General features: G+C 35.3%; 2 protein-coding genes across 2 annotated transcripts; one reads left to right on the top strand and one right to left on the bottom strand.

The window, feature by feature from the left end:
• Nucleotides 1-7,703: 7,703 nt before the first annotated feature.
• Nucleotides 7,704-13,159, top strand: LOC139886385 (glycine--tRNA ligase, mitochondrial 1-like). Its single transcript, XM_071870187.1, has 9 exons — nt 7,704-8,233; nt 8,519-8,901; nt 9,029-9,146; nt 9,250-9,444; nt 9,533-9,757; nt 9,951-10,010; nt 10,085-10,165; nt 11,324-11,732; nt 12,652-13,159. Exons 1-9 carry the CDS (start codon nt 7,763-7,765, stop codon nt 12,882-12,884), a joined length of 2,175 nt encoding a protein of 724 aa, XP_071726288.1. The 5' UTR covers nt 7,704-7,762; the 3' UTR covers nt 12,885-13,159.
• Nucleotides 13,160-13,961: 802 nt separating this feature from the next.
• LOC139855444 (triosephosphate isomerase, chloroplastic-like) lies at nt 13,962-18,390 on the bottom strand. The gene is made up of 9 exons (XM_071844670.1): nt 18,049-18,390; nt 17,558-17,584; nt 16,951-17,020; nt 16,601-16,724; nt 16,153-16,237; nt 15,874-16,006; nt 14,923-15,096; nt 14,534-14,616; nt 13,962-14,323 (listed from the first exon to the last, which is right to left on the bottom strand). The coding sequence occupies exons 1-9, from the start codon at nt 18,259-18,261 to the stop codon at nt 14,267-14,269; spliced, it is 966 nt and encodes a 321-aa protein (XP_071700771.1). The 5' UTR covers nt 18,262-18,390; the 3' UTR covers nt 13,962-14,266.
• Between the last annotated feature and the right edge of the window lie 1,211 nt (nt 18,391-19,601).

Genomic DNA, 19,601 nt, shown 5'->3' with positions numbered 1-19,601 from the left:
TACACCTTATGAACTTTGGAATAAAAGGAAACCTAACTTGAATTATCTTCGGGTATGGGTCTGTAGGGCGGTTGTAAGACTACCTGATCCCAAGAAGAAAAGTTTAGGTGAAAGAGGTATAGATTGCATATTTGTTGGATATGTTGAACATTCCAAGGCATATAGGTTCTATGTAATAGAGCCTAATGAGTTTGTCTCAATCAATTCTGTGATTGATTCAAGGGATGCAATCTTTGATGAAAATCGATTTTCATCTATACCTAGACCAAAGGATATGATTCCAAGTAACAATGGAATCAATAAGGATTGTAATGATGAAGTCTCTGAAAAGGCTGTTGATCAGTCACTTGAGCTTCGAAAAAGCAAAAGAAAAAGGAAACTTAAATCATTTGGACCAGATTTTCAACTATACTTAGTTGAAGGTTCTAGGGATGACGTTTCTACCCAATATTCGTATTGTTTCAATGTTGATGATGATCCTAAAACATATGATGAAGCAATGAGGTCTCAGGATGTTGCATTCTGGAAAGAGGCAATTAATGATGAGATAGATTCTATCATGGGCAATAACACTTGGGTGTTAGCTGATCTACCTTCTGGTTGCAAACCTTTGGGTTGCAAATGGATTTTCAAAAAGAAGATGAAGGTGGATGGAACTATTGAAAAGTTCAAGGCAAGGTTAGTCATTCAAGGCTTTAGACAAAAGTCTGGAATTGACTATTTTGATACTTATGCTCCCGTGGCACGTATCACTACCATTAGACTGCTGATTGCTTTGGCTACGATTCACAATCTAGTTATTCACCAGATGGATGTGAAGACAGCATTCTTGAATGGTGAATTGGATGAGGAGGTTTATATGAACCAACCTCAGGGCTTTGTCATGCCAGGAAATGAAGGCAAGGTGTGCAAACTTGTGAAATCCTTATATGGTTTGAAACAAGCACCTAAGCAATGGCATCAAAAGTTTGATGAAGTGATTTTATCTAGTGGTTTTAAATTAAACCAAGCAGATAAATGTGTATATAGTAAATTTGATGATTCTGGTAAAGGAGTTATAATTTGTCTATATGTTGATGACATGTTAATCTTTGGGACTGACCAAAGTCAGGTTGATTTAACAAAAGAATTTTTGTCATCAAAATTCTCCATGAAAGATATGGGGGAGGCTGACGTTATCCTTGGCATTAGGATCAAACGTGAAAGCAAAGGAACTTCGATTTGTCAATCTCATTATATTGAGAAGGTGTTGAAAAAGTTCAATTGCTTTGAATGTAATCCTGTGAGTACCCCTGTTGATCCAAGTGAGAAGCTTATGCCTAATCAAGGTGAAGCTGTATCACAACTTGAGTATTTTCAGGTGATTGGCTGTTTGATGTACGCCATGACTTGTACAAGGCCGGATATTGCTTTTGCTGTGGGAAAACTGAGTAGATATACTAGTAATCCTAGTACTCATCACTGGCAAGCAATTAGGCGGGTACTGAAGTACTTGAAGAAAACTATGGACTATAGTTTATCTTATAATGGGTTTCCTTCGGTAATAGAAGGATATTCTGATGCGAGTTGGATAACCAATTTTGAAGATCATTCTTCAACGAGTGGTTGGGTGTTCTTGCTTGGGGGAGGTGCTATTTCATGGGCTTCTAAGAAGCAGACATGTATTACCAACTCAACGATGGAATCTGAGTTTGTTGCTTTAGCTGCTGCTGGTAAAGAAGCAGAATGGCTTAGAAACTTGATCCATGAGATACCATTATGGCCTAAACCTATAGCACCCATGTCTATCCATTGTGATAGTGCTGCGACATTGGCAAAGGCTTATAGCCAGATGTACAATGGAAAGTCTAGACACTTAGGTGTCAGACATAGCATGATTCGTGAACTCATCATGAATGGGGTGATTTCTATAGTGTTCGTGAGGTCACAACAGAATTTAGCTGATCACTTGACGAAGGGATTGGCAAGAGACTTGGTGAACAAGTCTGCTGTGGGGATGGGTTTAAAGTCCACATAAATTTCTAATTATAAGATACCCAATTCCCTTCTGATGAAAATTAGAAGTTGAATTCAATGTGGAAGGCTTATACTTAGAAATTTGGAGTACAAAATTTTGTATCATCCTAAGGTAAGGTATGTACTCGGACCTGTTGAAGGTGAGGATGAAGTTTAGCTTCTTAATGGTTTATTTGAAAAAGTGCAATAGCAGGTGCATGACTGAAATGAACTACCTATGTGAATGTGAAGTTTTGCCGCTTCAACAAAGCTTGGACTTTTGCTTTAGATACATTCATGAATGGATATGGACACATGGCTTGTAAAGTGTCAGGATAGCTTTAGAGTATTTGAAAACTTATATGTATGTTATTTTCAGTTATTCAAATGGGTTGAAGGGTTCAATTCTTAGAACACCCCGATTCTCGAATATTTGGAATGTGTAATGTACTAAGGTGAAAATTCAATCTTCAAGATATTTTCATTTATGCATGAGTTTTGTTTTAATTTGTTTAATTCTCATGAAACGAATTGCACTAAATTGGGGAGGATTGTTGTAAATTTAGTGTAATTTTGGGTTTTAATCTACACTTGTAAATGAGTTTGGAGGTACGGAGTGTACACCCATTAAGTGATAGATTACCTGGACCCAAAAGTGATTTTGTATTATTTACTATCATGACTTGGTCTACCTGAAATTTGACTAAGTGTTTTCAGTACTAAGTTTTCTTAGTAAGCTGAATTTTGGCTAAGTGTTTTGTGCTGGTTGTTCTGCATTGCTGGTCCTTGTACTGGTTGTTCTGCATTGCTGGTCCTTGTGCTGGTTGTTCTGCATTGCTGGTCCCTGTGCTGGTTGTTCTGCGAAGCTGGTCCCTGTGCTGGTTGTTCTGCGAAGCTGGTCCCTGTGCTGGTTGTTCTGCGCAGCTGGTCCCTGTGCTGGTTGTTCTGCGCAGCTGGTCCTGTTTGCTGGTTCCTCTGCGCTGCTGGTCCTGTATGCTGACTTTTGCGCTGCTGGTCCTGTATGCTGACTTTTGCGCTGCTGGTCCTTTTGCAGTGCTGGTTCTTAAGAGACAGCAGTAAGAAAACACTTAACACAATTTTGAGTGATTACGGAAGAATTATTCTTGCACCCACTTTTGCTTTAGTGGTTGAAGGAATAATACTTGTTTATTATAAAGTGATCACTCATGCTTTGATAGTTGTAAAATATAATATTTGTTTATTGTAAAAGTAACAACTTTTACTTTAATGATGGAAGTGATAATATTTGTTTATAGAAATATTCTTCCTGTAACCACTTTTGAATATTATAGAAGATACTTTTATTAATCAATCGGCCAATTGATTTTAATAAAAGTCTCTTTCATGATTAAGGGTGTATATAAATATATTAACCAATATGCATGAGAGATATACACAAGTTACGAACACCAAAATATTCTTCTGCAAAAGGAATTCTTGTTTCTGCCAAAACAAGAATTTAATCTCTGTCTTATCCCAAAGTGATATTCGTGTAACCCAGGCTATAAGGGTCGAATAATTACTTTCGGAAAGTGATACCACGATTCAGTGATTTATCCGGCTATCGATTATTTTACCCTACACGAAAGAATTTAATAAAACCTCCAACATTAACTTATCAAACTGCAGGGAAAGTTTACGGCACATTGCACTTTACAAGCTTCTGTTACTGTTCTTCTTCATTGTTTGGAGATGGTGAGTAAAGAGCAAACTGTCGAAAAGAGCTATTTGGTATGGGGGGTACAAGAGGGAATAAAATGTGGTGCTTCCCTTCGAAGAATATACGAAGAGGTAAAATAATGTTTGGATGTGATGATGATTTTAGAAGTTGTAACAAATCACACGTTTTGAGTATTTTTATTCTTTTTCTTATTGCAGATAAGGCAACAGAAAGATTTCATCGGCCAGGATTGTCGCCTGTTTTTATCCAGTTACATAGTTGTATATTCAGGATATGGTCCTCACAAAGCTGGCATCAGGAGGTGAGTTTCGTCATTATACATTTGAACCTTTTATTTCAGCAGCCGTCTGGATATCGTATATCTTATACAATATACAATAACTGTTTATTAAAAATAACATTTTTACAGAAAAGGTTTTAGTGGTCAACTGTACCTGTTTTGATGTATACCAAAGTTTCCTGTTTTGACTTGGTTGCCTATACTCGACCGCTTGTCTTGTTGATTTTTCACTTCTGTTAGGCACATATAACACTGATACACACACCATTAGAAAGATTTTTTCTCTTCTAATACAATTGTTAAAAGGGACCCAGTTCACTTCCAGATCAATAGGTATTGGACTGGACTGGACCGAGCATTTCCTGGTTCAGTCAGGACTTGTTTGTGCTCTGTTTTTTGGTTTTGCCTCTTGAAGTGACTTATGTGCATATTATATTTATTATCTGCACAATCATTTGATAAACCTGGATGAAAATACAGGGAAATAGATGAGGCATTGAGACCTGGTGTATATGCTTTAATAGATGCGTGCTCGGCGGATGATCTCCAATACCTTCACACTGTATTAGGAGGTAAATACATTACATGTTTCTCTTAATAATATGGTTTTATTTATGACAGTGAAGGTTTTTTGTTTTTGAGTAATAAGGGAGAATGTTGCATGGGTGATATATAATGATCTTCCTTCATCGAACATAATTATGTATAACTGCTTGCTAACTGTTATTCTGGTATTGTTTCGCAGAGGGTCCTTGCAGAAACACTTTGGCAAATCTACAACACGATTACAAATTGAATTTCCAGTATGAAGGAAAAGTGTAACTGAATGAAGTCTTCCTAGTTTTTTGTTCACGTTCGGTTTATAGTGAAGTTTAACTACACACAAATCATCTTGGAGCTGAAATACATCCAACAGGATTATTGTGAGATGCTGCTTATCAAATCCGCCCCCTATAAAATCATGCATCTGCTTGGAGCCCAAGTGTTTGTGATAGAAATCTACTAGTTTTCGGGGTTCTAGACTACTTCTTGTATTGATAATATTATGTATTTTATAGGAATATTAAGTCAACAATTTGATTTGTTTTTTATAAGTTGGATCAATTTTTTTTATAAAAGGATTTCTTATTTATTAATTATTTTGATTGTTGTAATTTGATCATTCATAATAGTGGGTGGTTAGCCTTATTTTGATTGTTGTAATTTGATCATAACAATAGTTTTTTTCTAGTTGTTTTAGCTTAAACTAGTTCGGTTCAGCCCGCGCGATGCGGCGGGGTCTTTCGGTCCGCGTATTCATATTTAACGCAGTTTTATTGACAGAAGAAAAAACGGCCCGTGTGTTATGCGTTATTGTTGGTGTCGTCGTCTTTAGTGTTTTTTAAAATATGTTCGGTTCGAACATAGTTTATTTTTGTTGATAAAATTATTTCAAGCCTGACGGTGCTGGCGAAAAAATTTAACTCCTGGCGAGCAAGAAAATACGGGTTGTCGTTGTGTTTAGCGTTTTTTAAAAAGTTTCTGTTTCGAACGTAGTCAGTATCGATTTGTTCATAAAACTATTTCGAGTCTGACGCTGCTGTCGGAAAATTTTAAGCCGCGGTGAGCGGGAAGATACGGGCTGTCGTATTTAGCGTTTTTTAAAAAGTGTCTGTTTCGAACGTAGTTAGTCTCGTTTTGTTCGCAAGAATATTTCGAGTTTAACGGAGTGCTCTGTGAAATTTGAATCGGAGCGAGGAGGAAGATACGGGCTGTCGAAGGCGTTGAGGGAAGTTTTTATTTTAAGTTTCAGAATTGACAGTTTACTCCCGTGAAGTACAGGGTTTTTTTTATAAGCTTGTAAAAGTTGAGGGGGTGTTTTGGTTTTTTTGAGGTTGGGTTTGAAAAAATGTGGTTTCATGTGGTGGGGTGGCCAAAACGACCACAAACTCCACCACTTAATGTATTAATGTATTAATATTAACTAGAAAGTTACCGACCGCGCGTTGCGGCGGTGGCGTTCGGGTCATAATGTGGGTGGCGGGAAAATTTACTCGTGGCGAGCAGGAAGAAACGGGCTGTCGTTGTGTTTAGCGTTTTTTAAAAGGTATCCGTTTCGAACGTACCTTTTATCGTTTTGTTCATAAAATTATTTCGATTACGACGCTGCTTTCGAAAAAATTTAACTCGCGCCGAGCGGGAAGATACGGGCTGTCGTTGTGGTTAGCGTTTTTTAAAAAGTGTCCGTTTCGAACGTAGTTAGTTTCGTTTTGTTCACAAAAATATCTCGAGTTTAACGGTGTGGTCGGTTGAATTTAACTCGGAGCGAGGAGGAAGATACGGGCTGTCATAGGGGTTGGGGGAGTTTTTTATTTTAATTAAGTAAATTGACGTTTTACCCCCCTGGATTTAAGGGTAGTTTATGTAAGTTGTCGATAGTTGAGGGAGTTTTTTGCATTTTTTGGGTGAAGTTTGGTCAATTGTCTTTTTGACCAAATTTTGGACGGGGTTGGGGTCAAACCACTAAACTTCTCACGACTATTAGTATATAGGTTAATTAATATTTATATATTAATAATGTATTAATATTAATATTAATTAATATTAATATTAATAATGTATTAATAATACGGAGTACATAATAATATGATTGAGAGGGATATATTAGTGATTACATAACACATAGAGATTGTTTTTCTTTCTAATTTGCCCAAATACAGACGAAAAGATTTACAATAATAACACTCCCTAATTCATCCCTCTTCATCCTAAAATAAATTCGAGAATGCCATTTTATAATTTTTTTCAACACTTTCTTTTCCTATCTACCTAAAAAAAAATCGAGAACGCAACGTTAATAATTTTGTAACTTTCAAGTAAAATGTAAACTTATTTCCAAAAAAAAAAAAAAAAACCCATCATCAAGTAAAAATGAAATATTTTACGACGGGCAACCGAAGACTTTCACCAAATCTTTCTTGATTATTTTAATCTTCTCTTGAGTAGAATCATGAAAAGCTTGCTAATTACTTGTCATTTCTTTTTTTTTTTAAATGACCGACAATGAGATATCTTTTCTTGAAATGGCCGACATTGAAATATTTTTTCTTCTTTTGAAATGGCCAACAATGAAATATTATTTTCATTTTTTAAAATGACTGAAAATGAGATATATTTTCTTGAAAATCTTGCCTTTCTTTTTATCTTGTTTTTAAAATATGGCTTTTGATTATGTACCTCCGATATTCATTTGGAACTAAAAAGTACTTCGTAATTCACTTGTCAAAACTTGATATATTTGACCACATGAAAATCTGGAAGTATAGTCTATTTTGATTTTGATATGGTCATGTCATTCATCAACTATTTTTGCTCCGTAATAGATTGTCAAATGGACATTAGTTTTAATCTGCTGAATAATATAATGAAACAGGTATGTATATCCGTTCCTAATACAATAAGAACAAAAATTGAAATAAAAACAAAGTTGACTTTTTCTTTTTCTTTTTTGTAAAATGAATTTTTAAATTTTCGGAGGTTAATTTTTTAAACTGGTGAGTGACTCATAATTGTGTTCATCGAAGCTTTTATGATCTACGGAGTATATGATAGGATGCTTTCATTTGAACAATTCTCGTTCTAGCATTTTTTAAGAAAGTTTTTTTTTTTTTTTTTTTTTTTTAAATAATAATATCCGAAAACAGAATCTTTGAGTGGACTACACCAAAGCCCAACTAAAGCCCAAAATAAAACCCTAAAAATCTTTAAATCCTACCGGAAAGTGGTCCATCCATCGGAACCGCTGCATGCGTTCATATCTCACCTCCTTATCATCATCATCTCACCGTCACATATTCACCAAGTTCCGTCGTTCCCTCTCTTCACATCCACCGCCAACCGTCACGATGTCCACAGAAGACTCACTCCGTCGCGCACTCTCCGACAAGCAATCGACAATCGACGCTCGCGGTAACGAAATTCGTCAGTTAAAATCTTTCGGCGCATCCAAATCGGAAATTGATGAAGCAGTTAAAGCACTGAATGCTTTGAAACTTGAGAAATCTTCAATTGAGAGTCAATTGAAAGCTTCGATTTCAGGTGAAGGTAATGGTTCGGCTGTTAGTAAAGAAGCGTTTCGTCAAGCTGTTGTGAATACGCTTGAACGACGTTTGTTTTATATTCCATCGTTTAAGATCTATAGAGGTGTTGCTGGTTTGTACGATTACGGTCCTCCTGGGTGTGCCGTTAAATCTAACGTCCTTGCTTTCTGGCGTCAGGTATATTTATGCATCTTTCACTTCAATTTCAAATTGTAACATAAATATAATATAATTATGGCTGATACCGTAAGCGGTGTCAAAATTTATATGTTTGCTTACCAGAGATTTAAATGCTATGAAGTTTTAGTTTAATTTGACTCAATGGCAAAATGAATATATATATATAAGTGGTATTTTTGGACATTTCATCTTACAGTCTTACACTTAAATTTCAAGTATTCACAGACTGATTTATGTACATATAGGATTCTAATATGCTAAATTTGTTGAAATGTTGTTCAGCATTTTGTATTGGAAGAGGATATGCTAGAAGTTGATTGTCCATGCGTGACTCCCGAAGTAGTGTTGAAGGCATCTGGTCATGTAGATAAGTTTACTGACCTTATGGTTAAAGATGAAAAGACGGGACTTTGTTACAGAGCCGATCACTTGCTAAAGGATCATTGTAAGGATAAGCTTGAGAAGGACCTGGCTATAAGTGCGGAGAAGGCTGCCGAACTGAAGCACGTGCTTGCTGTTCTGGATGATCTTTCTGCTGAACAACTTGGTGCCAAGATTAAAGAGTATGGTATAGTGGCACCAGATACAAAGAATTCTCTATCAGATCCTTATCCGTTTAATCTCATGTTTCAGACTCAAATTGGTCCGTCTGGTGCGAGCACTGGGTCAGTAATAGTCTTTGTAATGAGTTATCATATGTTCAGTAAATTGTTGTACTCTATATAATGATGTTATTGTTTTACCTTCTTGCATTTATATGGCTTCATATGTTTTCATTATGATATGATTCAGGTACATGCGTCCGGAAACCGCACAAGGAATATTTGTTAACTTCAGAGACTTATACTATTATAATGGGAACAAGCTTCCATTTGCTGCTGCTCAAATTGGTCAGGCTTTCAGAAATGAGGTCATGTGCTTTGGTGAAAGTTTGAGATTTAATCCTTGCTACTCTGTGAATTCTTGCTGCTTTGTGAATTTGGTTTTCTGATATATGTTTCTCACGGTTTCAGATATCTCCCCGACAAGGTCTATTAAGAGTCCGCGAGTTCACACTTGCTGAGATAGAGCACTTTGTGGATCCTGATGACAAATCACACCCCAAGTATTCTGAAGTTTCAAAACTAGAGTTTCTCATGTTTCCAAGCGACGAACAAATGTCAGGGCAGTCTGCAAAAAGGCTCTGTCTTGGTGAAGCAGTGTCCAAGGTTGGTTTTCATTAGAGTGCTTATACTACTGTGTCTGTTTCAGATCAACCCTATTATGTATATAGCTACTAAACGTTACTGTTTTCAGGGGATTGTTAATAATCAAACCCTCGCGTACTTTATTGGGAGAGTATATCTATTCTTGACACGTCTAGGGATTGATGAAGAACGATTGCGGTTCAGGCAGCATCTTCCAAATGAGATGGCCCATTATGCTGCAGATTGCTGGGATGCTGAAATCGAGTCTTCTTATGGTTGGATTGAGTGTGTTGGGATTGCCGATCGATCTGCGTATGACCTGCGTGCACACACAGTAAGAATTGAACACTGTTAGCAAGCTTTATCTAGCATATTGCACATTGGGGCGATCTGATTAATAAGTTACTTAATTTGAGATTTGGTGTCAATGATGTAGTTTATTGCAATGCCTTATTTATCAAACTTGTTGAAAAGATGGTATTGCACTATGCTTTCTTTGAACTTATGGATGTGTTTTTTGTATATAGAATAATAGTGGCGTTGCTCTTGTAGCTCAAGAGAAATTTGCAGAGCCTAAAGAAGTGGAGGTATTCTTCTCAGATTCCTAACTAGTTTTCAACTTTTTGAATGAACAAGATTTTAACTGTTGATGTATCTCCAGAAAGTTGTTATAACACCGGTTAAGAAGGAGCTTGGCCTTGCATTCAAGGGTAATCAAAAGATGGTAGTTGAAGCACTGGAGGTAAAGAATTTCTCTATCGCGTTTTTCCATGGTTGTGAAAGTTGCTATTCGTGGGCTAGTCCCTCGGGAACGTGAGGGACTAGTTGGGCGTTGACTAACATGGACTTTTTTTTTATATTGATCAGATAAATGCAAAGTTGACAGACTAAATCTGACTTATGACCATTTTGATTTGTTGACTTATACCTGCGTTAACCAGCGACTTTTGACCGACTTGGCCTAGTCGGGGCGGACTACTTCAAAATTCCGACTAATTGGCCTTGTCATCGACTGTTACAAGCACGTGTTGCTCCTTTCAGGCTTAATATGTAATGAAATGTCAGTAAACCACATAGTTGCTGAGTTATTTACTGAAATGTTGGTGAACCGGATGGTTTCTTTCTGTCATTATCCTTAAAATTATTTACATCAATTGCTTTTCTAGCGAGAATGACATTTGTTTGAGTGATATTTATTATGGTTGCATAACGATTGATTATTTGTACATGCACTGAAGCTGTTTCCTCATGAATGAACCTATATCGTAGATGTTCATCACACATTTCAATTTCATAGCTGTAGACTAGTGAACCATTTAATTTGATCTTAAACTGAGTCTGCATGAACTGCTTGAGAGTCTTTATAGCTGATGTTTATCAGCTCGAATTATAGGACTAGGACATCACCATTAAACATCATAAAATAAGTTTCTTTGCTGATGACAAGGGGGTCTTCTAGTCTTCAACCAGTATCATCATCTATTTGTAGTGATGATACTTCTTACATATGTCAGTTTCGGCCGTTTATATTGATGATAGGTCTGACGGGTAAACTACAAAATAGATTTGCTAAAATAATTGAACGAGCTAAGTCGCCTAACAGTTATTCAATTGCTTGCAATGTTCCTACCAATAACTCTCTTTTTATGTGACAATATTCTTTATAACAAAGTTTTTGCAATAAGATTTCTGACATTAGTTACAATACAAATTTACAAAATGAAAAAGAAAGGAATAGGGTCGGTCCAACCTGACATACGTATGACTAGTTGACCTAATCATGTCTTGACCTATTACTGACCTGCTGATAGTCTCACCTTACCGAGTCGAAAGTACACAGACTTATGTTGAATCTTCTACACGGTAGTGTTTAATGTGATTTCCCTTTGCATTTTGTTAGGCGATGAATGAAAAAGAGGCGATGGGCATGAAGGCTGCTTTAGAATCCAAAGGAGAGGCAGAATTTGAAGTGTGCACCCTTGATAACCCGAAGGTGTTGATAAAGAAAAACATGGTTTCAATATCAAAGGAAATAAAGAAAGAACACCAGAGAGTTTTTACTCCGTCTGTGATTGAACCATCGTTTGGTATTGGACGAATCATCTATTGTCTCTATGAACACTCCTTCTACATGAGACCAAGCAAAGCTGGGGATGAACAGTTGAATGTTTTCCGTTTTCCCCCTCTTGTGGCTCCCATCAAATGTACTGTCTTCCCGCTCGTCCAGAATCAGAAATATGAGGAAGTTGCTAAAAAGATTTCAAAATCTTTGACTGCTGCTGGAATTTCTAACAAGAAAGATATCACAGGTTTTTTTTTTTTAATATACTCCTTTTTTTGCCCATTTACTTGTGTATAATGCTGTATTTATCTCCAAAGGGTCAAATGGGTAGAAAAGGTCAGCTTAAATCTGGTAAAATGTACTCCCTCCGTCCCATATTAATTGTCCCCTGACAAAAAACACACAATGTAAGAAAATGTCATAAAAGTGCTGTAATTTCTGTTTACTTTCTAGTTTTACCTTTACCTTCTTTTTTTTTCCCTTTAATTCTATCCCCATACATTAAGGGCATAATAGAACTTAAGCTTTTTATTCTTTTCTATTAATGGAAGTGGACAATTAATTTGGAACATTCCACTAAAATGGAATGCTAGACAATATATTAGGGACTGAGGGAGTAATGGATTATACAATTACAAGTCTTTTGACTTAACTTTTCGTTTTTCTATTGATTTTTTGAACCATTGTCATAAGAGCTATGACAACCCTATTAAATCAATTTAAGTTTTTATTATTATATATATTAGACCACTTTCGAACTGGAGCCTCAAAAACGCCGCGAATTATTTTGAGTGGAGTAGTGGTGGTGTTACTTTTTAGTGTTGGTTGGAGTACTGTGATGATGTGTTAAAAAGTAATTGGGTTAAGTATTAAAAGGGGGTAAAAATAATATTTTAAAATAACAAAAAATAATAAAAAAAACAAGTGCCGGCCGTGACTTGCCTCGTCACTTTCGAACTGGAGCCTCAAAAACACCGCGAAGTACCGCCGGGTTACGCCGGAAAATGGCGTTTCTTGTCTCCACGTCACCTTGTGACGCCGTTTCTCTCGACGGATACAAATGGTCTTAGTCATTATGTATATGAAGTATAAATAAAAATTGTGAAAACAATCTTTATATGCAAATGACAAACCTGTGATAGTTTGATTTGCTAATCTATTTATAGGTACATCCATCGGAAAACGATATGCGAGAACCGACGAACTTGGTGTGCCGTTTGCTGTTACCGTGGATTCCACAACCTCGGTAACAATTCGGGAGAGGGATACCAAGGAACAAGTTCGTGTGAATGTGGATGAGGTGGCAGCGGTTGTGAAGGATGTTTCTGAGGGACGTATCACATGGGCTGATGTATTACAGAAATACCCTGCTCACGTTTCTGCTTCTGCGGATGAGTGAAAGCTGCTAAGATTTATCAAGACCTTATATTTCTTTACAATTTCTTTTTTTCCATCTTAAACCTACTGTGTTATAAGCAACTTAATGTTACATGAGCACTCACGTCTTTTAATGTATTGAAAAAAGGAGTAAAAAGAGACTGTATTTTGCTTTTGGGATGTTGTGCAAGAAGTAGCTCTTGCCGATTGTGTTACTGGTCAGATGTATTAGATTGCCGTGGATCTAATGATTGTTTTTATGTTTTAATTATTAATCAAGTTTAAAATGATGAACAAGCGTCAAGTGGGTTTTTTATGAACATGATTAAAACAAGGGTAGTTGTATATCCTTGACATTATTTAATTCAGTCTGATTTATAATATTTAATTCAGTCTGATTTATAACCTAATGCTATTTACTTTTTAGCCCTTGCCACTTATCTATTTAAGTGTTTTTTTTTTTTTTTTTTATTATTGAATTTCAGTATTAACTATCGTTTGAGTGGTTTTTTGGGTATGGGTTCATATTTATTGAAAAAAGCTTCTGGTAATTTAAATGTCTTATTACGTGGTTTGCGTAGCACGTATAACTCGTCCAAGTTGAAATTTGTTTTGAAGCCCGAGTGGTTAGTTGATCACGCTTGCATTGCATTAAATTAAACGTGATTGTTTTTGGCTGGTTGCAGAAAATTAGTTCCAATTAGGCTGAACTGGAGCCAAAACTTAAAAACAATACTTCCATCATATGAAAAATGTGTTAACATGTCATAAGAATATTTGTTCACTTTCAATAAAATTACTTTTAAATATCATTATACTCTACTCTCAACCGTTTATTTTTACATAGATTGTCAAATTTACATAAAATAATGGTAAACTTAACATGATCAACAAAATATTTTAATTCCAACAAAATTTATACGAGACATTATTTTTGAGACGTAGAATTATCTTTTCTAACATGACTTCCAAGTTCGGTTTATGAACCAATAAATTCATGTTATGAACCACTACCTCTCCCAAACTATTGATTTCATTGATATTTGAAGTGGGCACCTAAGATGTCGTAAGGCAGTGGAAGAATAAATAAGGTGAAACGTAAGTTTCAGAATAACTTTATTCAGCATGAATATTTAGTGTTCTTGTTGTTCTCGACTTATGGAAAAGTCTTGTGGACTTGGGGGTGATAATAACTACTATATGAGTATTCGTTTTTTTTTTTTTTTGGAAAAAAAAAAAAAAATGCACCTTGTGCATATTGAAATGTTATTGGTCCATTTTGAAGGCGGAGTCGAATGAGATTCGCTAAATTGAAGTGGCTCGTGGGTGCCAATAGGATCTCAACTATGATTATACACTCTAAAGTACTTTACCCCCAATCCAAAGCCAAATGAGGATCGACAATCAAGCAGCAACTTTCTTGGCTGTAACAGAGTTAATAATGGTTGCGAAATCAGAACCCTGCATAAAAAATAACAATCATGAATAAACCTAAAATGTATCTATATACATTGTGTTCAACCGGTAAACCAAGAATGACATGCACAAGAGTAATATATTACATAGGACAGGACGGGCACAGCTAGAGCTGACTAGCATGTATTCATAATTTCATATACATAACGATAAACAGGTGGGCCCACGAAACAACAAAAGAAAAATAAAGAATACCTTTAAAGAAGCACCACCAACGAGAAATCCATCAATGTCTTCTTTTTTGGCCAGATCAGCTGAATTGCCTGCATTTACAGATCCTGGGAAAGAATTTACTTTACGATTATCAACGGTAGTCACTAATACGAAGTTAAAAACAAACAAACATTATGTACCAAGTGGATTCTTGAATTAGCCTTCAAAAATGAAAATATGTTTGCTTCATAGCTCAACAGGCAATGGACTTTAAGGCACTTATTATTTATCGTTGACAAGAAATAAAGGACACTTGTACCGTTCAGTTGGTTGTTGAACATAAACAGATCACTTTGGACGTAACAGATATTTATATTTATTTATATATAATATATAATATAAAAGTATAATATATTGTTTAGTGGCAATACCTCCATAGATGATACGTGTCTTAGAGGCAACTACGTCCGATACATTTTTAGCTAGCCAGTCACGAACAGCAACATGTACTTCCTGAGCCTGCTCAGGTGAGGCCACCTTACCAGTTCCAATAGCCCATACAGGTTCGTATGCAATTACAATGTTATCCCAACTGGGCACCGCATCTGCAAGCAATCAAGGATGCTTATTACATCAACCAAGGCATATTAACAACTATTGCACATTTGAATTCCCCAAGATTGTCAAAAAATTGTCTAAAATCAAATTAATTGTCATGTTAGGAATATAATCACATACACTACCTATATTGCAAGAAATTGTAGGAGATCATGGTATGTGTATTGTTAAGAAATTTACTTACATCGAGGATGTTGCTAGTACAACCCATTCAAGAATGTTGCTATAATAAAAAAAAAGAAAGTAAAATCCTACTTCCTACCGCCTACCCAGATACAACCCATTGAGGAACTAATACTTTTAAACACAAAAACTCAAATGGAACTGAAGATAAGAAAGAATAAGTGTTATTCACAACTAATCAACCATCATAAGCATACTGCATCAGAATACGGGCAATGCACCGGACCAGTTTTTGGAAGAGACACACATATCCAACAAGTCCCAGTTAAGATAGCATACATAAAAACATGTCTGTGACTTGAGTGTGCCTAACACCCTCACTTGTCTCATTCATTGGCATAATGCAAACCCATACTGGTACTAATTTGAATTGAGTACAAATTTTTCAACTTTAGAGCTTTCGTAAGTGATAATGCTAAAACTAAAAGACAAGCCAAATAATATGTGCTAAACAGAAGACGTCTATATTTCACAGGAACAAGCTGAAGAAAAGATAATGAGGGAGCAACATTAAGGTCATGTTTTGACTTCAAATAACATGAGGAGTAAAACTTGAATGAATTGTAGTGTAGTAATCATACCTGCATAGGCTTGCAATTGCTTAAAGCAAACTTCAAACGTTTTGCCAGCTTCTCTTTCTTCCAACAGTTCTCCAATGCAAGCTATTACACCAAGGTTCTGGCCCAATGCATAAGCAGCCTTCTTACCTATGAACTGATTATATTGGTAGTGCATGAGTTACCGATATAAAGCCCATCTATTTATACCTTCCAAATGGCCATGCAAGTTTGCTAATAATAAGAAAGTTGATTGCTCATAATTTATTTATTTATGGTTTACATAATATATAAAAATCTCACCTGATCATCTTCTCCAATCACATGTCTCCTCTCAGAATGCCCAAGAATTACCCATTTGCATCCAATATCTTTCAATTGTTCTGCACTGCAATTACAAGTGGTGAAGTTACGTCAGAAACTCACTATGCATTATAACCTGGAAAACTATTCCCGTCAGAAGGTAAGAATTTTGCAGATTGGTAGATGTTATTTTATATGTCCCACTAAACTAATACAGAGTTCTTTCATATCTTAGCAACTTTTATGATGTTGTATCTTTTATGTATATTTGAGCTTTGATTACACGCATAGGATCCTGTCTAGGTTCTATGATATTCTTCTTGAGGAACGAAATATATACAATTACCCAACACAACCAATTAGTAAATGAGCTAACAAGTAGTAGGCCAGTTATGCTCTAGTGTATAGTACATTTTAAGTGTATATTTAGGCAGATGAAGATGAATACCTGATCTCTCCAGTAAATGCACCACCTTTCCCAATCCAAGAATTTTGAGCAGCTATCTCAATGCGGTCAGTTAAAGAGCTCTTTACTTGGTCAATATAAATAAAAGGGGGTCCCACAACAACATCTGCAGAGTTCAAAGTACTAAACCTTAGACATTATAAATAATTCTTCTTGTTACATAAATTAAAATGATCAAGCAGGGAATGCTAAATACAAGGTCAACATCCTTAGCTGAAAAATAGAAAGCGACTTGCATCAGACAGATTACACAAACTTATTTGATGGAAACCACACATAACCAGTTGTATATTTCACTTTAACCAAACACGGATGAAGAAGAAAGAACTAACCAACATCAGGCTCCAAAGTTGCACTGTTCAAGTCTGAGACCAGCTGCTTGATAGAATCTTTTGTTCCGTTCTAGAACCAAAAAGGACATTACAAACATTAGATGAAACAAAAATTAGATGGAAAGTGAATATCGATTCACTTACCAAAGTAATGGACAAACGGTGAAGGTTTTCATTATCCGATCAGCTGGAATTAGGTGTAAATCAGTGGAAGATGACATTTTACAAAAGCATCCATCTTTAATCATAACATTTAGTATGAGAACGAGACTAACAAATATCCAGTCTTACTCTTTAATTTCAAATAACATGTACGTAAATACTAAAATTATATTTGTGTGGCATATTACAACGCAGTAAATCACTACAAGTATCTTTATTAAAAGATCATAGATACATGTCACAAAGTTATGACGTCACAAGCATCACAGGTTCATTTGGTAGTTGTAAAGTACAAGCCCAACACTTTAGTGGGTTTTTTTTTGGTTCCATTTGGGCCCGAGTTTCCAACTCGTTTTAGTGGTTATTGATTTTGTTGATGCCAAAAGTTTGCAGTGTCTAAAGTTTGTAATCATTTATGAGAAAATAGAAGGGCGTGATCACTTACACACTTCCAGTTGCCGCCAACGAAGAACTGTAACAAAAAAACATAATATCAATTGTCAGTCAACAATCTTTTAAAATCTGGGCATTAATGTAAGAGATGGTAAACATAGAGAGAGTAAAATGTACACCATATCCATGCATATAACATGTACCATGTGCATTACCAATGTGATTTTGTAATGCAATTACTTCCCAAAACTTGAAGATCAACTAAGGCATAATCCGTTTAAAACATGGTCTAAAACCACATCCTATCCTTTAGAGGAGCTTAATCCGTTTTCCAAAGTAACTTCAAGTCAACATAGATCCCTTAGCTCACTAATACTCGTATTTTTCATTGTTATGTGTTGATAAAAAAATTCACTAAATCCGAAAATATTTCATCAAAAATACGTACATTAATAGAATAAAATTAACGTATACACAAAAAAATTAGTAGTACGAGATTAATTTAAATCTATTTTTAGTAAAAGAACTAATAGTGAATCTTACTTTTCCGGTGCCAGCCATAGCAACGATGCTACTGCAACGCCGAGAAGAAGAAAAGGAATTGACGGATTGAGTTGTGAAGAGTGAAGAAGAATCGAATTTCAATGAAGAGCGGCGGAGACTGGAGAAAAGAGGCGGAGAAGCCACAGCGATGGTGTATTTATGGCCGGAGAGTTGAGAGGCTGCAGGAGTTAGAGATGTTGAAACCATTGCCATTGCTGATTGTTGACTGGTGTAGTAGGTACAAGTAAAACCCTAATCTTGAAATTGAAATTGAAATTGAAATTGAAATGGGTGCTGGTAGACTGGTACTGGTGGTGGTTGGCTGCTGTTGTTTTAAGAAACGAAGGGTAAAGGTGCCCGTGAAGCGATGAGTTTAATGATGATTCCTTTGTTTTACTTGCCACGTGGAAACTTTTTTTTTTTTTTTCATTAAAGGTTTTTTTAATTAACTTTATGAATAAATAATAAATTTATATAATCTAATTTAAATTTTACTACCTCCACATCCGTCAGTGTTATACTTATAATTGTTTGATTTTTCAAATCTCTATTGTAAACTTTGATTATAAATATTTTTAATTGTGTTCTATAATATTTGATAAAAAATTATGTAAATGAATTGAATTTTAAAATTGATAAAAAAATCGCCGTTCAAAAAAAAAAAATTAATAGACATTTGTAATGCGACGAAAAGATTATTATTGTATATTACCATTAGTGTATTTATCATATATCATATATTATTATTATCAGGGGCGGATCTTAGTAGAGACGGGGAGGGGCGCCCGCCCTCGCTGATTTTAAGCAATTAGTGTGTAATTATATTGATTTTAGATGAGATTATACTTTGAGACTGAGTTTTATATAAAGAAATACAGAGAAAAGTAAAGAAAAGAAGAGTAAACGTTAAATTAACTGACCGTTAACCGATTAAAATCACCTCGCATTGAAATTTTTTTTTTCACAACTTTTTTTTACTTCCTTTTTTCTCTTTCTTTTTCATTCTTTTATTTTTTAACGTTTAATTAACCGATAATTTTTTTAAAAACGCTAAATTATCCGTTAAAACCACCCCGCAAGGAAGTTATTTTTTTACAACTTTTTTTTTTGGCTTTCATTTTTCATTCATTTATTTTTTGAACATTTAATTAACCGATCTTTAACTGCTTTTTTAACGTTCATAAAACTAACTGTTAACGGATCAAAACAACCTCGTAGCGAAACGCAGTCTTTTTATCCTCGTTAAACACAAAGTTAGTGAAAGATTACATTTCACATAATAGCATACAACATAACACAGTTGCAAACCAGAAAGAAAAAAAAAATTAAACCCATCAAGCTTCAATCATATTTTTTTTTTTCACTTCTTTTATTCCATTTACTTTTTTATTCCTTTATTTTACAATTGTTTAGTTAACCTTAACAACTTCACTTCCTTTTTTCCTTTATTTTTTCATTAATTTATTTTTCAATCGTTTAGTGTCAAAACCCCGTCCCAATCCACCTGAACAACGTCATCAACATCTGGTCTCATTGCGAGGTATTGACCTAAA

The sequence above is a fragment of the Rutidosis leptorrhynchoides genome, chromosome 1 (assembly GCF_046630445.1).
Source record: "Rutidosis leptorrhynchoides isolate AG116_Rl617_1_P2 chromosome 1, CSIRO_AGI_Rlap_v1, whole genome shotgun sequence".
Taxonomy (NCBI): Eukaryota; Viridiplantae; Streptophyta; class Magnoliopsida; order Asterales; family Asteraceae; genus Rutidosis; species Rutidosis leptorrhynchoides.
The sequence above is the reverse complement of the archived record's forward strand: the minus strand, read 5'-3'. Positions and strand labels throughout refer to the sequence as shown.

Bases quoted from the DNA above. Each gene is read 5' to 3' on its own strand.
- LOC139886385 (XM_071870187.1), top strand. From the start codon at position 7,763: ATGCGTTCATATCTCACCTCCTTATCATCATCATCTCACCGTCACATA. The intron at 8,234-8,518 runs GTATATTTATGC...AATGTTGTTCAG, and splicing joins TCCTTGCTTTCTGGCGTCAG to CATTTTGTATTGGAAGAGGA. The intron at 10,166-11,323 runs GTAAAGAATTTC...GCATTTTGTTAG, and splicing joins TGGTAGTTGAAGCACTGGAG to GCGATGAATGAAAAAGAGGC.
- LOC139855444 (XM_071844670.1), bottom strand. From the start codon at position 18,261: ATGGCAATGGTTTCAACATCTCTAACTCCTGCAGCCTCTCAACTCTCC. The intron at 17,021-17,557 runs GTAAGTGATCAC...TTTTGGTTCTAG, and splicing joins TTGGCGGCAACTGGAAGTGT to AACGGAACAAAAGATTCTAT. The intron at 14,324-14,533 runs GTATTCTTTATT...TTTTTTATGCAG, and splicing joins TTGGTGGTGCTTCTTTAAAG to GGTTCTGATTTCGCAACCAT.